Source organism: Lichenostomus cassidix, chromosome 5, assembly GCF_008360975.1.
Source record: "Lichenostomus cassidix isolate B80296 chromosome 5, HeHo_3.0, whole genome shotgun sequence".
In the NCBI taxonomy this organism is placed as follows: Eukaryota; Metazoa; Chordata; class Aves; order Passeriformes; family Meliphagidae; genus Lichenostomus; species Lichenostomus cassidix.
The window spans coordinates 3,993,104-4,010,049 of record NC_139486.1 but is presented as its reverse complement, the minus strand read 5'-3'; the positions used below and the strand labels follow the sequence as shown (position 1 = coordinate 4,010,049).

At 44.2% G+C, this 16,946-nt stretch overlaps 1 protein-coding gene across 1 annotated transcript in view; it reads left to right on the top strand.

Annotated features, from left to right (window-relative positions):
- Nucleotides 1–177: 177 nt before the first annotated feature.
- LOC146435803 (uncharacterized) overlaps nt 178–16,946 on the top strand; it is a 41,127-nt gene continuing 24,358 nt past the window's right edge. Inside the window, exons 1-3 of the mRNA XM_085061035.1 lie at nt 178–1,041; nt 1,558–1,647; nt 7,700–12,349. Coding sequence (XP_084917161.1) covers nt 921–1,041; nt 1,558–1,647; nt 7,700–7,800 — 312 coding nt within the window. The 5' untranslated portion in view covers nt 178–920 and the 3' untranslated portion in view covers nt 7,801–12,349. The remainder of the gene's footprint in view (nt 1,042–1,557; nt 1,648–7,699; nt 12,350–16,946) is intronic.

The window sequence follows — 16,946 nt, the reverse complement described above, 5'->3', positions numbered from 1 at the left end:
AAAGTAATTTTACTGACCAAATTTATCACTGGTGTGAGCTTTCCCCTTCCTTTAAAAAACCTCCCCATGCACACACTGAAAGTTTCTATTTCTGGAGAAGGCTGCATTGTCAGTAAGTTTATTTTATAATACAAGTTGGATTGGGATGGGGTGGAGGAACTATAATTTTCACACATTTTTAAGTTTAGAGCTCTTAGAGCATGTAATTTAGAAAAATATTTCCAGTGGCTTCTGAATGCAATAAAATAGTATCTAAAATACAAATATGCCTTTTCATGTTCATGTAATGAGTTAAAGTATTGCCTGTCTAATGTTCCCTCCTACAACATAGGCACTTATTTATCAGGCTGGCAGCCAAAGCTGGGAGGAGGAGTGTGTTTGTGTGTAATTATGTTGTCTACAATTGGTGAAAATGGCTTTGCAGTAAACTGTTGTAGGCTGGAAAATCAGCTGTGTTTTTTCCAAGTCCTGTAATTTATTAAGGTCATTTGGGATTTTGTTCTGTTTGCGTATGCACAGAGGGCAGGAAGGAGTTCTGTAAGAATACCTCAAGTAATGGAAAAAAATGGGAAACAAGTGCTTGGAAATGTATAGAAATAGAGGGCAAGGAGTGGAGAAGACATGAAGTAAAAGGATAGGGAGAAGGAGCAGTTTTAAATGAAGAAGGGCAGGAAGGAGGAGGTTAAAATAGAAATAATGGAAACCTGACATACCCATCAACTTGGGAGAATAAGCAGGATTGGCATTAAATCTCCACAGCTGCATCCCACCCTGAAATGAGATGAAATGAGCCTCTGGAGGAGGGGGACTGAAATCAGGTGAAAATACTTTGCTGTGGAGCTGTTCATTCATCTTGAGACTTGGATTCAACAGGAGGAGACTCCATACCCCAGTCTGTCTGCTATGAAGGACAGGTAGTGATGCTGGGAGCCTGCAAGGAGTGGAAATGCATCAGCAAGATGCAACCCCAGTGGAGGGAAGGAGAATTTGCCAGAGCTGAGCTGCTGATTCTCCTTGAGGACCACAGTGAGGTGGAGGATGGTAAGTGACTGCTGGATTTGAGGGTGGTGTGGTGTTGGCAGAGGGCAAGTCAGGCTATCCTGGATGTGGTAAGAGGACTTGGGTTGGATTTGGGGTTTGGTTTTGTTTTCCTCTTCACAAAGTCATTTTAAATCATTGGTGGTGTGATGGAGTGTTGCCTGAATTCACTGCTCCATTTCTGTAGGAAATTTTGGGTGCCTTGGTGAGGGATGAGGCCCCTTGAATCCTTTCCTGGGGAGGTTACACCTTGCCCTGTCCTTCAGAACACATAGTTCCAGGTTTCTCAATCCAGTGTGTGCCTGGCAGTAAACCATAACATTCTCAGTTTTGGATGTCATGACAAACTCCAGAGCAGGAGATGGCTCTTTGGATTTAGCTTTCATGGCAATAACTGTCTTAATTCAGATTAGCACTGGAGTTGAACCACTCATGGGCAGAGAAACCAGTTTGAGGCAATGGCTTTTTCCTCTGCAAAGGAAGCAAATATCTAAACTGCTTGTCTAACTTTAAATGCAGGTAGCAACCCTTATCCTTTGCCCTTCTTGTCCCAGGAGCAGCAGGGAGGACAAGCCAGCCATCAGCTCTCTTCTAGAGGACAACAGAAAGGTAGGAGAACCTTTCCTGTCCTCATGTTGTGCAGGATATTGGCTTCTAGCATTATTTCTACCACCACTTCCTCTGTGGTAACTGTAAATGGAGACAGATTTCTGTTTTGCTTCTGCATCAAGGCTGGCATGTTGATTTTTTTTTAATTTTTTTTTTCCTTTCCTGGTGTTTCTACACCTGTTTTAGAGGAGGGGAGGGAGCCAGATCTCCTGCCCAGTTACATTCACTGCTTTGCTTGCCTTTTTTCCCCTCCCTTCTAATTTCTTTTGGTGGTAGGAGGTTTCTATACCACATCTTCTGCTTATCTTGGAGTGGGGAAGCAGCTGTGTTTGCCTGTCGTCTTTTCTCTGGTGTGTGGGGCACTGCTTGCTCTGTGTCAATACAGCCCTCAGTGTATGTAGAAACCTTGGTTTCTACTTTTATTCTATTAGCTTTATGTCCCTGTGCCCTGTTTTCCTTTCAGATCTCAGGATTGTACTACCCCTTCCCTTCTGTTTCCTCTCTGCCAGAGAGGGAAAAATCTTTAACTTTGCAGTGTGGCTTCTGGGAGATCTTTACACATTATCTGATCACTCTTTATCCATGTGTAGCATGGTAGGAGAAGTGTAGCTCCTTTCCCCTTTATCCCTCTACCTTCCCCATATTCTCTCATCTCTGCAGGTCTCTTTTTCCATCTCTTCACTGAAGAACTTTTTCCTAATATCCAATCTCCTTGGGGGTCAGAGTTGTTCCACCCCAGTAATGTAATTTTAGTGCATCTCAAGAGAGCCACAGCTGTCAGTGCTGGCTTGTTCAACTGATCTTCCTATGTGCAACATTCTTTAAAAGTTGGTATTTTAAATTTTTTCTTCTTGAAGTGCAGAACCTCCTCTCTCTCCTTTCACTGAAACCCAAATCAGCTAATTCAGTAAGGCTGCTGAACCCAGATTGTGAAGGAGGAAATACTGGTTTGGGATCACAGCAGCAGTGGCTGCTGCTGAAAGTTCCTCACACTGTGTTTTGCTGTTCTCAAACCTGGATTTAGCCAGGACAGAGAGAATGGACTAAGAGACATTGATCCTTTCCATTTGTCCCCTTTGTGTGCTCAGTGGGGCTGTGTAAGTTTTAAGACTGTTTCTCCTCCCCAGAGGAGGCTTTTGCACCACACTCTTCCCTTGAAATGTATTCACCTTAACCCCATCTGTTCTCAGGGCTGCCCTTGCCCTGCTCAGCCCCATCCCAACCTCCCTTCCTGGCACAAAGGAGCCCTGCAGAGGCTTGGATGTACAGCTGCTTTTCCATGGTGCCCATCAGTCTGTTTAGAACAGGAGCTGTTGGGCTTTTGGGAGTTCAGCCTCATCAAGGACTCCTCTTTGCTTCCAAAGAAGGAGACTGTGGAGAGAAGATGTATCCAGAACCAATTCCAAGCTCCAGGTGTCAGCATAAACAGCTCCTGCTGGAAGGCAGGGTTCAGCTTCACCTGGGTTGAAAATGGTGACTGTGAACCCTCCTCTGCTTTAATTCATGTTTGAGCATTGTGGAAAAGCCAGGGAACACAAGCTTGCATTTGAAACATTTTTATAACATCCATTTTACTGTAAACAATTCATTAAAATGACTTGCTAAGTCTGAGGCAAGTGGATTTTTGAAGGTTGCTCATTTTACTTATCCACCCAAAGTCAATTTGAGTATGAATATATAACATTTTACTCATAATAGCAAACAACTTCAGAGGAGAGACATTTATTCTGGAGGCAGAGATTCAAACTAGACAGCAATGATGCATTACAAATATATAATTATTTGCACTAATATTTGAGCAGGTGGAATGGATTAGTACATGGTCAACATTGCGCTGCTGATAACATGTTTTTTTCTATATTAATATGTACTGTGCAACATGTATTAAAATTGTCAATAATTCATTTTAACAGAGATAGCAGTATTTATATTGCTGTGTTCTACAGACAGCAGAGTGAATTGTTAAAATGTGTAAAGCTGGGCTAGATTTAACTTAACTTTGTTTCCCAGCATGTGTGTTTTTAATTACTCATTAAGAAAAAAAACCCACCTTTCAACCTAGACAGATTCTTTAAAAGAATGTTCCTGACCAGCCAGACACAAGTTCAACTGGGCTAGTGAATCTCTCCATTTGTGTATTTTTTTTTTTTTTTGTATATATAGGGGTTTTTGGTACATATGCTGATATATATTAATCTCAGAAGGGGTTCTGGGGATGCATTGCTCCTTCCTCTTGTCTAGGCACCTCCTTTATTCTGAAAGAGCATCTTACATTTGAAAAGCTTCTTTAAATGTGGAAAGACATCTTTCTTCAGTGTCAGAGCATCTGCCATAAATGTCTGCGTGAACTGAGCCCCCAGTCGAGACTAAAGAAAAGTCTTGCTTAGCTGTTGAGAGTCAACTTGCTGCTTTTTCATTTACTTTTTTCTTCCTGTGACAGTGAGAGCCTTAAATAGTAATTTTGAAGCCGAGCTTGAAGTCCAGGTCTTCTGAAGGAGACCAGAAATAGCTGGCTTCTGTTTGCTCAACACATAGGGCTCAGTGCCAAACTCACTGCTGGTGTGAGCAGCTGTAACTTTGCCAGCTTCAATGGAAATATGAATTTTTAAAAGTCCATAAGCACGTTAGACACATACCTTTGTCTTTCCACAATTAGTTTTGTTGCCTGCATAGCATGAGGCTTTCTGTAGTGCATAATCCAATGGCTAAATATAGTAATTCCAATGCACTTGAGATCAATTAGATTTGTACTTTTAAACTCAGTTTTGTCTGTAAAGATAATGTTATTTTGCTGAAGGGATTTGGTATTTAAAGTGTCTGAACAAGTCTGAGTGGCTCTTGGGCATTATAATTTTTATTTAGCTGCTTTTAGCCCAATCACTAATCAAATTAAAACCTACCATGACTGGTGTATAACTCAGAGCAGTCGGTGGAGCTTCTTTAGCTGACGGCACTTAATTTTTTGGTGAGAGGGGTGCTAAGGTGTTGCTTTTGTTAGCAACAAAAGACTCCTCTTTTCTGCAAATTGAAAAATAGGTTTTAAAGTGACTTTGGGGGAACAAAAAGACAGAGGTTCAAGGTTGTAGTTGTCCCTGCAATGATGGGCAAAGATCTCTTTGAAGTCCTTACACTGCAAAGGTGGTGTGCTTTAAAGGAAATTACTTTATTTGGTCTTTACAAACAACAGTCCTGTAAGAATAATGCTGCTAGTTGTGTGAAGGGAGGAGAGGGAGGGTTTGAAAGAGCTGTCAGCTTCCCTCCAGGACATTATTCCAGAAGGTACCCTCAGATTAGGCTGCTGGAGGGACAATCCCTTGTGCAGCAGTGATATGATCCAAACCATGGTTTGTTTCCATCGAGAAAGCCAGAGAAATTTTTGTGCAACATGTAATTCCCTCTGTGTTGGTGTTTTCCATTCAGAGCCACCACGTGAGGTAAGATACAGGAAGGTGGGCAGCTTTCTGCTTTGTTTCATGGCAAAATGGTGCATTTAGCAAGGTGAGGGGCTGAGCTGAAAAAGAGAAGGCAGGAAATAATGATTCAATGGTAGCACCAAGTGCCTGACTGTTCAGTCACATCACGAGGGCAGAAATCAACAGCAGTGTCAGCTAAAGAGGAGAGTTCATCCTGAGGCTTTATTTCCAGGACTCAATAAGGTTCTAATCAGGCCAGGAAATGTTAGCTCTTAGAAACTCCTAGGAGTCTGTCAACTTGGTTTAAAAAAATGGCATGAGTGTCAATTGTGCTGTCAGACACACTCTTACACTTGTCTCCAGCTCTGAGCTGGAGTGTACTTGCTTTTAATTGTCAGTGCCAGAAAACTGCTTCATGCCAAAAAAGACAAGGAACAGCTCTCCTTGTTGAGCATTCCCTGTACAAAATAGACACAGAGAGAACTAGATGTGCTGAGGAAGCTATGGGAGAGTGACATAATGTTTTAGAAGTTTTTGTTTTAATTCAGTGGGTAGATATTTTTTGGATGTCTAACTGTGTAGATTCCAAGGGGAGATGGAACAGAGCCAGTTCTGAGATGAAACGAGATTGCAGAAGACAACACAGCTACTCTGCACTGCCACACAAGACAGAACTGCAGCCAAAAGAAGCAAAAGTGGAGCAGTTCCCCAGGCATGGCAACATCGTGGGGGACTGATCCCCAAATTCCCATTCTGTGACTTTCAATGGGCACTGTGCTGCTTGGGCAGGCTCTCTATATCATGGTCTACGAGAGAAGGGATCTATTCCAAAGTCTGAGTCATCCTGGCATGGAGCTAAAGTGGGACAGATGATTTGCTTCCTAGAAGAGTCTCAGTTCTTCATCACTTCTGAAGGGATGCAAGCCACTTGTTTAGACCAGCTAAAATGAGATGTCTAACAAGTAAGACAACCTCATCCACTTGTAGAGGCCAAGAAAGCCATGGCTGCTTGTTATTTTGACCCCTGGAAAATGTCTGAAAAGAATTCAGCTTGCTTGGCTCATTGGGTTTCATCTTCCCTCTCAAGTGGAAGAACCTTGAGATGACTTTCCTTCCCTGCTAAGTCTGGTGGTAAACTAGAGAGCAGAGAATTTGATAGCAGGCAAATGCTTCCTTTCTGTGTGCAGGAATTGTCTTTCTGAAGGCTGCACAGCCCCTCTGGCTGCCGTGGCTCAGCACTGCTCAGGGGTTTATCTCCCGTGGCAGTGCTGTGTGAAGGAACACGGTGGGGTACATGCTGATGCAGGCATGGAAATTGCTTCCTAAATTGCTTTGATCTTGGTCTCTTTGGTGATCACAAAGCCAAGGGATGAGCCTCTTCTGGAGGAGCCATTCTGTTGTGACTGATGGAGAAAACAAGCAAATGGAGGAGCAAGAGAAAAGAGGTTAAACTGGACAAAAGGCTTGGACAGAAATCTGAAAAACGCTTCCTTTATTTCTCTTTGCTTTACTCTAAACAAGTCTTTGATTTCTTTAATCTGACACTGGCTAACTTCAAACAAAATGAGTTTTCTTCTAGCTTGGTTCCCTTCTGCTTGGCATCTCTCTCCTTGCACACCTGCTGGTGCTTGGCAGAGCAGATCAGTCCCCCTCTCCCTGGGCTCCCCCTGGATCCCAGCTCTGCCTGCCTGGCTGGCAGCTGCTGTCTGACCGTTTGCTCTGCTCGTGGCTGGGCACTCATCTCTCGCTGCACAATGAGCTGTGCTGCAACTTAGACAATCTACAGATGCCATCCATCTGCTCCATCATTGGCTTCTGGGAGAAATGGGCTTCTGTTGTCCTTGCAAGTCTCTATCCTGATTCTTTTTCCACAGGGAACTTCACAGGTGGAGTTTTGCAGTGCTGGGCCTGGTCTGGGTGGCTACTTAGGCCTTTTGGTATTTCAGAGCTACTCAGGCAGTGTGTTGGGGTGAACCTCATGTCTGTCTGCTTCCTGCAAGGCTCTGGTTATGAGCTGCCCTCATTTGTCCTCACTGCTTTCACCCTCTTGTCTTCCAGGATCCATTTCTAGCTAAGGCTTATCAGGTCATAACAGAAATAATGTCTCTTGTCCTTCCCAGAGCAGCTGAAGAATTACGACTTTTTTTTTTTCCCCCTCCCTGTGCAGCAATGAAGGTTATTTCCAGCCATCCCTTCTCTGTGTTATGAACTGTGAACCACAAAACATCTTTCTGCTCCATCAAAGGATCTCTTGGCCTTCCTGGTCAGTTTAATTTTTTTAAACCAGTTCCCTGAGTCTGAGAGTCTCTAAAGCTGGAGGCCAGCACCAACATCAAGGAGAAATGATTTATCTTCTTCAGAAGAAAATCCTGGGTTTGGCTGAACTTCCTCCTGGATGCCCATCTCTCCCAGGGTGCTTCCATCTGACCTGCCATCCTCTTTCAACTCTGCCTTGAGTCTACCTTACCTGAGGCAGTTCTGATCCTCAGCATTCCCTCCCCTCCCTTCATCCCTCCTCCCAAGCCACCACACACTCCTCAGCCAAGGCATTTTTGGCAGGATAGGCAGGAACTATTCCAAGAATAGGATCTTCACCAGTCAAACAGTTGCTTGTCATCTTGTCCCCTCCTGATTCACAGGTGGCTTTGAGCTTCCCCGTCTGGCAACACAGGAGGCAACAGCTAACAGAGCCTCGATGGCTGAACTCGATGTAACAGCAGAATTTGGAATGACAGGATGAGAGATCACCTTCTTGCACTGTGGTACCCTGAGGGCAGGCTTCTTATCCTGCAGAATCCTGGAAATTGTGGTTGACATCAGCCTTGACGGAATGAAAGAGGTGTCACATCCAGCCCAAGGTTGCCTTGTTGTGTTTAGGGTTTGATTAGTTGGTTTTTGGCATCACTATCTGCCTCCTGTACCTGTTGAGGGTGTGATGCAGACCCACTGTGCCAGTTTATAATGTGAGTTTATTCTTTACTCACTTGGATTTTTCTTTAAAAGTACAGCTTTTGCAGGTGAGAAATTCACCTGTGGCTGTCCTTAGCTGCATGGCAGGTGTAGTCCTTACTGGTGGTATTCCCAAATTGGGATAGACATGGAATAATTGAAAGAGACCTCAGAGAGTCACCTGGTCCTCCCACCCCCCACTTTTAAAGCAGGATCAGCAGTGAATTCAGGTCATAAGGAACACTGCATTTAACAGCCCTAAAAGAAGGGGCAGAAGCTGATTTGCTGACTGTGTGCATCTAAGACCTGTTAGTGTTAATTTCTTTTATTGTGTTCAGTGCTGGAGTAAACCAAGCCTGGTTTCCTGGGGAATGATGCCTAATAGGTTCCTCACTCTGTTCAATGATCTGAGAGGTCTTTGCCACCCTAAATGATTGTGTGATTCCTTTAAATCCCTCTGGAGCACCCTCTGTGCTGTGTCCCACAGGTGGATGAGTGGCTGTGTGTGCTGTGGGTGCCTCTGAGACACACAGCATCTGGCACATCTCCTGAGTATCAACATATGTTCTAACTGGACACCAGTTCACACATTTCAGCTGGTCAACAGATGGGATAAACAACAAACTGCTGCTGAGCTCTCTCTGCAGTTTGGTGACACACTGGTTTGTATTTCTGATTTTTGCATTAAATTGATTGGAGATTTTTTTTTTTTTTTTAATCTATGCCTTGGCCACTTTTGGTTAAAATGGAACTAATTGTGCTATGCCTAGAAATTAATAGAATCCTAGAATGGTTTGGGTGGAAGGGACCTTCAAGTCCATCTCATTCCACCCCATTCTGTGGGCAGGGACACCTTCCACTATCCTAGGTTGCTCCAAGCCCCATCCAACCTGGCCTGGAGCTCCTCCAGAACTGGGACATCCACAATGTCCTTTAGCAACCTGTGCCAGTGCCTCACCACCCTCCCAGTAAATTCAGGGAGAAGAATCAGTTTGCATATATCCATGGCAAGACCCTGAGCTTACCTGCTGGTTTCAGTTTAGGAAAAAGCTTTAGGTTGAGTCCCTAACCGAGGGAATTGTGAAGTCACTTTCCACCTAAAATCACTGGCATCACACCTGATTAAAACTCAGCTGGTCAGCTCTGCTTGTGAGAGAGGTTCACTCAGACACTGGCTGAGATACTTGGGGTTTGCTTGGCCAGATGAAACAGTAACACTGAGCTTTCCATGGAAAGTAATCCAGGGTTATTCCTTTGCAGAAGTCCAAAGGCATAAATCTGAAGTCACTTGTCCCCAGTCCTGAGGGATTAATCTTTATTACAACGTCCTGTAGCAGCACAGAGCTCTGGATGGATTTGTTATGCAGATTTTTGCCTGAAATTCTTCAGGGGAGCCCTCTGCTCTCTGGGTATTCTCCCAAATGATAGTTATGTTTGTCTTGTACCAACACAAAACACAAAGAATACTCCTAAAAGTCAGATCCATTTGGTGAACAGTGAAAGCTGCTTTTGGGGACCACATCATGCAGAAAGGGAGGTGGTGTGAAGAGCAGAGAACCTTCCCCTCTGGAAGGGTTCCTGTGGAAGTAGCTGGGAATATCTCTTTCCTTCTTTTCCATGTCCAACTGGGATTCAGTGCTGTGCTGCTCTCCTGCTTCCTGTCCACATGGTGAGTGAGGCTTTCTTTGTCTGTGTTTCTGACATTCAGTTTGTACAGGAATAGAAAAATAGCTTAAAATCATATTTAGGATAATAAGTTCTTGGTCCAAGATGGACACAAGTGATTTTTGAAGTTCCTAAGCAAGGATGGAAAGTGTTAAATACTTCCCCAAGCATTTTAGCCACTTAAGTTCTTGATTCTCCAAGGAAAGCTTTTATTCCCTCCACACCTCTGTGAAATTTGGGGGTTTTTTTGCAATGTGGCTGTCATTTGAGGTCAATACTCAAAGGAGGGAAGGTGCCTCAATCATAACCCAAGCAGAGAAATAGTTAAGCATCTTAAGCTGTGTAAGCAAAAAAAAAGAGGGGAAAAAAGTTGCCAACATATTTCTGACAAAAGACAGGAAAATGACAGGCTGTTTGGGGTATGCAAAAAATTTTTCCTTTCATACATATTGACAGCCAGAGGGGGGTTATTATTGAGAATATGGGTAAAGTTACTGCCAGTTTCTGCTGGTACTCATGTTTAAAAAGAAACTATGGAAACCAGGAGTAGGAATATTAATTAAGTTCAAATTTGGAATGCCTTTGCCAGGAGTGGCTGCATGAATTCAATGAAGCAGCCTGTTGGGTTGCAATTCACTATGTTGTTTGCAATTTAATAGAATGCTGAACTTTTCATAAATTAACATGTTGTTTCAATAATCTGATTAAAAGGTTATATGTTGATAAGATTAGCCTTAGCTGAGTTTTTCCCCCTTCTTGCTTAAAGAACCAGTGTATATTTTCTTTAATCAGTTTGCAGCCATAAACTGTACCTTAGGAGCAACATCTCTGACTCCTTTAGATTTTGGAAGTGAAGATGGAGTCAGTGCAGCTGTGAATTTACATCAGTGAGGGTATGAGCCTTGTCCCCAGGTTCTGGTGACCATCTCAGTTATAAAGGTGTTCCAAAAATACTGATTTTGGGAAAGGCTTTGATTAATTGTGGAAGATGACTTAATCCTATTTTTAGGGAACAGGATGGGATGTGTGTTGTCTCTGGTAGAAGCCCAAGGAGTGGGAACACAGAACAGCAGCTGGAAATGCCTTCAAACAGAGCAAACAGGTCCTTGTTTGGGCAGACAGATCCCCTCTCTGCCCCATTCCTTGTGTGCTTTCTGTTCTCCCTGGGTTCAGTCCCACAGATCTGCTCAGCCCTCCCCAGAGCCTGCAGGTCCAGCTACATCAGCTGGCACCACAGCTGTTGGGTACAAACAACCAAAAGCCCAAGAATTACCTGAATTTCACATCAGATGAGGAAAACCACATACCTGGAAAATCAGGTGCTCAGTTATGATTTGGGGCCCAAACAGCAGCCACTTCTCTTAACTATTCCCATAAATTATCCCTGGTTTATATCCCAATCTTGAGCTCAGTTCACTGAGCTGACACACAGACATACACAATCAATGTTAATATTTGTTGACCACATCTCCCTATCCCATGGTCTTTTCTGACTTTCCAAGTGGCAACTCCCACTTTGCCCAACTTGTACCTCAACCAGGGGAAGGTGGGAAAAGTGACAGAGGAAGAGGTGGGGGACAGAGCTGGAAGGCTGAGTCTTGACTGTCTGGTGTGCAGGACAGGTGAGTTATCCAAGGGATGCTGCTCTGCTTTTAGGAGCACAAATAAGTGCATTCCAGGTAATTCCCTCAAAACCCTTCATGAGGATGCTGGTGGTGCAGGGAGGCTGCCAGGTCTGTGGAGGAACAGAGCAGCTGCTCTGGTTTTTAACTGCCTTACATCTTTGTGGTAAGAATGGGGACTGTGTTCAGAAAGCACTTATTAAGCCAAAAATAACCCCCCATTTTTCTGTGAAAAGCGAGTTATAAATATAATCACAGTCAGCAGTAGATCTCAAATCTAAATTGCATGCTTTGCTGAGAGGTTTTTTTTTTTCCCCCAAGCAGAGGTGAGGGGATGGCAAAGATGCACTTCCAGGACGTGGTAGAAGGGAGGCAGCCTTGTTTCAAGTAATGCTGCTTCTGGGCGATAATCCAAAATGCACAGTAGGCAGAAGTTAAAAGGAAGTGCTTGCTTTTAGGTTTTTAAACTATATCCCTTAATCCTGGGTGATGATTGACAATCATGATTTAGAGTATGAGGTGCCCCTTTCTAATCCGGCAAGTTTGATGTTATTTGCGTATCTAGTATGGCTTTATTCGACTAAAACTAAATGGGAGCCTGTGCAATTGATGCCACATTTCAGAGATGAGTCCTGGACTGGGAGTCTATTTACAGATTAGTGGATACACAGCTTCCATAGTTGTGGCCTTTTTCAATGCATGTGTGTGTGTGGGTAATTTAAAGACTCCAAAAGGCAATTTTACAATTAAAGTGTTTCTTGCTGGGTAAGAATACTAGTGGGGGACTTTTTACATCATTTAAGTCACCGTGAAGGGAAGCAATAGACAAGATTATATTAATCCTAGTTTGATAATTATTGTAAAATAAGGATACGTGTTTGTATTGAATAGTGATTAAAAAAGCTATCGTTTATTGGCTTTGTGTTTCTGTGTGCTTGATCTTGATTCCAGCAGAAATGCTTCTCCTCTTGCTGAAGTTTGCAGCAAGTGAATGTAAAATGAAGAGGACAAAACAGTTAATGAGTATTTGCCCAGGATTTGTTTTTTGCAAAGGTGAGCTGACACTTCTTATCTCCTGCCATCAGCAGCTTTTAAATCAATTTTGCTTAAAGAAAAGTAGTAATAGACCATGATACATTAGAAATGGCAAAGAGAGGAAGCATCTGGGGGGAAAAAAAGCTTGATATAACTTAAGCATGTAAAGCTTTGCAGCATCTTCTGCATTTTCTAGGGTTTACTGTTGATTTACCAAAATGCAGAGCAGCTAAGATGCACACTCTTGCTGATTGAAGCTTGGCATGTATATTTAGCATTAATCACAAGCAGCTGTGGTGGAGGGAAACCTTCTTTCTAGCCAGCCAGATTATATTAGATTAAAATGATCCATATGTAAGGTGTTGCAATACCTACTACTGGGGCAGGAGGGAAATCACATTATACTTGCAACTAGATTAACACAGGGATTGAGCTGACAAATAATTCTCTCCTGCTTTTTATTTTGTCATGTGGGAGAAAGAAAATGTTGCTAGCCCAGTGAACTGCCTCGACAGGCACAGCTCTGCAATTATTTTGGCCACACTTGCCAGCTCCTGGAGTTGACAGAGGATCCCAGAAAAGCCTGATGCCATGGGAATCACCAAATCATTTAGGCAGGAAAAGGCCTTTAACATCATTGAATCCAACTGTTCCCCCAGCACTGCCAAGGCCACCACTGACCATGTCCCCAAGTGCCACATCTACAATTTCCAGGGATTGGCACTCCACCACTGCCCTGGGCAGCCTGTCCAGGGCTGGACAATTCTTTTGGTGAGGAAGTTTTCCTTACCATCCAATCTAAACCTCCTCTGGTGCAAACTGAGGCTATTTCCCCTTATCCTGTCCCTGTTCCCTGGGAGCAGAGCCTGTTCCCCCCTGGCTGTCCCCTCCTGCCAGGGAGTTATGCAGAGCCAGAAGGTTCCCCTGAGCCTCCTTTTCTCCAGGCTGAGCCCCACCAGCTCTCTGAGCTTCTCCTGGTGCTCCAGCCCCTTCCCCAGCTCCCTTCCCTTCCCTGGACACACTGCATCCCCTCAGCATATTTCTTGTTGTGAGAAGCCAAAAATTGACCCCAAAAATCAGAGGTGTGGCCTCAGCAGTGCCCAGCACAGGGAGACAATCACTGCCCTGGTCCTGTTGCCACACTATTGCTGACACAGGCCAGGTTCTATTGGCCTCTTGCCCACGTGGGCACACCTGGGCTCATGTCCAGCCGCTGTCCCCAGCACCCCCAGGCCCTTTCCTGCTGGGCACTTTCCAGCCCCTCTGCCCAGCCTGGAGCTGCAGGGGTTGTTGTGACCCAAGTGCAGCACCCAGGCCTTGGCTTGCTGAACCTCACAGCACTGCCTCAGCCCATGGATCCAGCCTGTGCAGATCCCCCTGCAGAGCTTCCCACGTGAAATATCTGAACCTCAGCTACAGAATCCTCTCTGCAGGGAGCACAGCTGCCTGCAAACCACCACAGGGCCACGGCTGGGTGGGGTTGGGGGCAAGGGTTTGCACCTTGGATGCTGAAGGGAAGGGGAGCCCAGGGTTGGGACAGTGCCTGGGGTAACAAACAGGCTGCCCTGGATGCTAACCTGGTGTGCCAGACTGTCCTGGAGCAGAAAGGTCTTGCAAAGTGAGGGCCTTGTTGCCCTTGTAAAAATCCTTGCTCACTTCTGTTCCTTTGGCTAACTAGAAAAGCATTCTGGGAACGACTCAGCTAAACTAGAGGTGAAAAACAAGCTACATAATTGTGAAACAATTGTTAGAGCCAATAAGAGCTCACACCATGGGGCTGTGGTTGGTTATACCTGATGTTCCTATCATGGTCTGTGGTGGTTGGTTAAGCACATTTGCTGCTCTCACAAGTGTGCAAACTCATAACAAACTAACAGTTTAAGAGCCCTGGATTTTTGCAATAAATCCATAAATAAATCTTTGCCATACCATCGTAGAAATCATGTATTTAATGCCCCCCCAGACCTCGTGGGGCTGTGTCACCAGGAGCAGGACCCAAGCACGTGCTCTGTGCTCGCAGACCTCATCTGTGAGGGCAGAGAGATTTTCCTTTGTGGCCCGAGACTGTCAGCAGAGGAAAATACGTGATGTTTTCTGTACTGCCCCGGAGAAACAATAGCTCAGTGAAATATTGCACAGAGCTAAGGAGTGGGGAGCAGGGGGGCTGGGCTGGATTTGCATAAGGCCAGTGCAGGAATTTGGCTGCCAGCAGGGCAGGGGGAGGCAGGGGGCTATAGAATTCTCTCGCTTGATCATGAATAGCACTGGGGGCTCCACGCTGAACTACTGGGATGGAGCCATGGTGGGCCTGGGCATGCTTCCAGCACGCTCTGTCGCAGAGGAAATTCCTTCCTTCAGTAGTTCTGTCTGAGCAAAGAGGACAGAGCCAGGATCCTGATTGTCTGGGACCCTTGAGGAACCCATCTATATTGTCATCTTGTTACTGGGCTTGCTGATTTTTTAAAATTTTGTCTTTTCATAGAGCCTTGAACAGAATCAGAATTTTGTTTTTCACTCTTTGAAACAGGTTGTATTCAGGCACCCATTAATTCTTATGCTAAGATCACCTCCCTGATACTTTTCTGCATTGAGTGTGAAGCTCAGAGCTCCTTCCTGCACCCTAAAATGACAATCTGGTGTCTCACACTCTTGCAGTGCTGTGCTGTTGCCCTGTGCTGCTCTCCTATCTCCTGAGTCAGCTGCTGACCACTTCACTCAACAACAACGTGCTTTCCTTTTTATTCTTTTTGTTTGCACTGCGCCCCTCTCTCCTGGTCAGTCCACTTCTCTCACCCACCTGCTGCTCAGATTTTTCTTTTCCACCTGAGATCATATCACCTGAGATCTGGTGGCACAAGGAGTTTGAATCCTGCCACACTCAGACAGCTCTGTCTGCAGAGGTTTCGTTGTACATTTCCAACACAAGGTCTGTGCCACATTTTTAGAGACCATGGTAGGGTCTGAAGGTTGTTATTTATGCCTGCTGAGCTGGTGTGGGTTCCAAACAAATTCTGTGGGTGATAAATCTCAAAGAGACATTTATTTACCTTCAGTATTCTATATACTAATGCACTTAATTGATGTGCCCCAAATATCTGTGTAGGAGTTTTGATGCCTCAGACCATTTGGAAAATGCAGGGAATACTTTGCTTTATACCAGGACTTAGACACCTGCAATTTTTCTTCTAGGTAAAGACTCCATTTATGATGAGATCTTGGGCTGCATCTGCAGCTGAATGCTGCAGCATCATTGCTCTCTAACAGTGCTGCAGCTGGAGGCAAAGCAGGGCAGGGACTGCAGATCACTCTCAGTAAGTCAGGAGTGGAGAGATCTGACAGGCATTGAGGTTTGGGCCCCTAATTCCACCCAGGAATCCTTGAAAATTAAATGTGTTGAGCTCAGTTAAACCCTTTCCTGTTTAATGAGTACTCTGGGTACCTGGAACACACACCAGTGAACCTCAAGAACATATTCCACATTTTATGGCTTCTTATTATCTTCCCTTGTATCCCAGAGAACGCCAGCAAGCTGTTGTACCAAGGATCAGATGGACAGCGTTGGGGTAGCAGCACTGTTTAGGTGTGAAATCAGGAAAGCTGCCTGGGAAACCTCTGTCCCTGCAATCAGACTCTTCAGGATGTGTTTCTCAAGCTGAATTGATGGGGGAAAAAGACTTTCCTGTTTGAACTGGGGCTGGTTTTAGGGATTTGTCTGCCTGTAAAGCCACATGTCCTCATGCCATGGGTGCAATCAGGGCATCTTCCAGAAGGTGGAAGTGACAGCTACAAGTGTCCAGAGCAACTTTTACAGGTCATAAGCCTTCATGTTCAGGAATCTGATCTCTCTGTGTTGGGAAAGGCAAACTCTGTGATGGTGAACCACTCTTTTCTTCATATGTAGGTCATAACTTGAGCAGGACTTGTTGTCACTCTCAGATTAAATTCTGCTGTCATTCTTCTAGGATAACTCTGTTTTCCACCCGTGTGCAAACCATCTGTTTCTTGTAAATTTGTAGATATAAACCGTGGCTGTTTGGACAATTGATGTCTTTAAAAGATGTCTTGTTCTGTACGTCTCAATGAGATTTAAAAAAATCAATCAAAGCCTGAAAACTATATACTTTCCCCAACCCTAATGAATGCGTGTCTCTAAGCAAAATTGCAGCTTGCATTATATTTTGAATTAATTGGCAAACAGTTACATAAAGAGATCATATTAAGGTCTCTGAAGAAGGAAGCTGGGTTAAGAATGAGCTTTCATCTCTAAATCTGCTTTTTCTGACTTTTTAAAAGCTTGATTTGTCAAGATGTAGTTGATTTCTGTTTTGTGTATAGATTTTCTGTCTTTGTTTTTCTTTTAAACAAAACATGTCAAGGGGAAGCCAATATAACATCAAAGCACTAAAATAAAGAGCTTTAAGGGAAGGAAAAGAGAGATGTTAAGATTAGGTGAAGGAGGGAAGGCAAAGGTGTGGAAGAGATATAAATCAAGTAAATAAAGACATGGCAGTGAACTGCTCTAATGAGACACAAGGCTAATTAAGGAAAGGAACAGATTTAATTATTCTCAGATATTTTATGAGGCACAAGAATGAGGTTAGCTGTAATCTCAGTC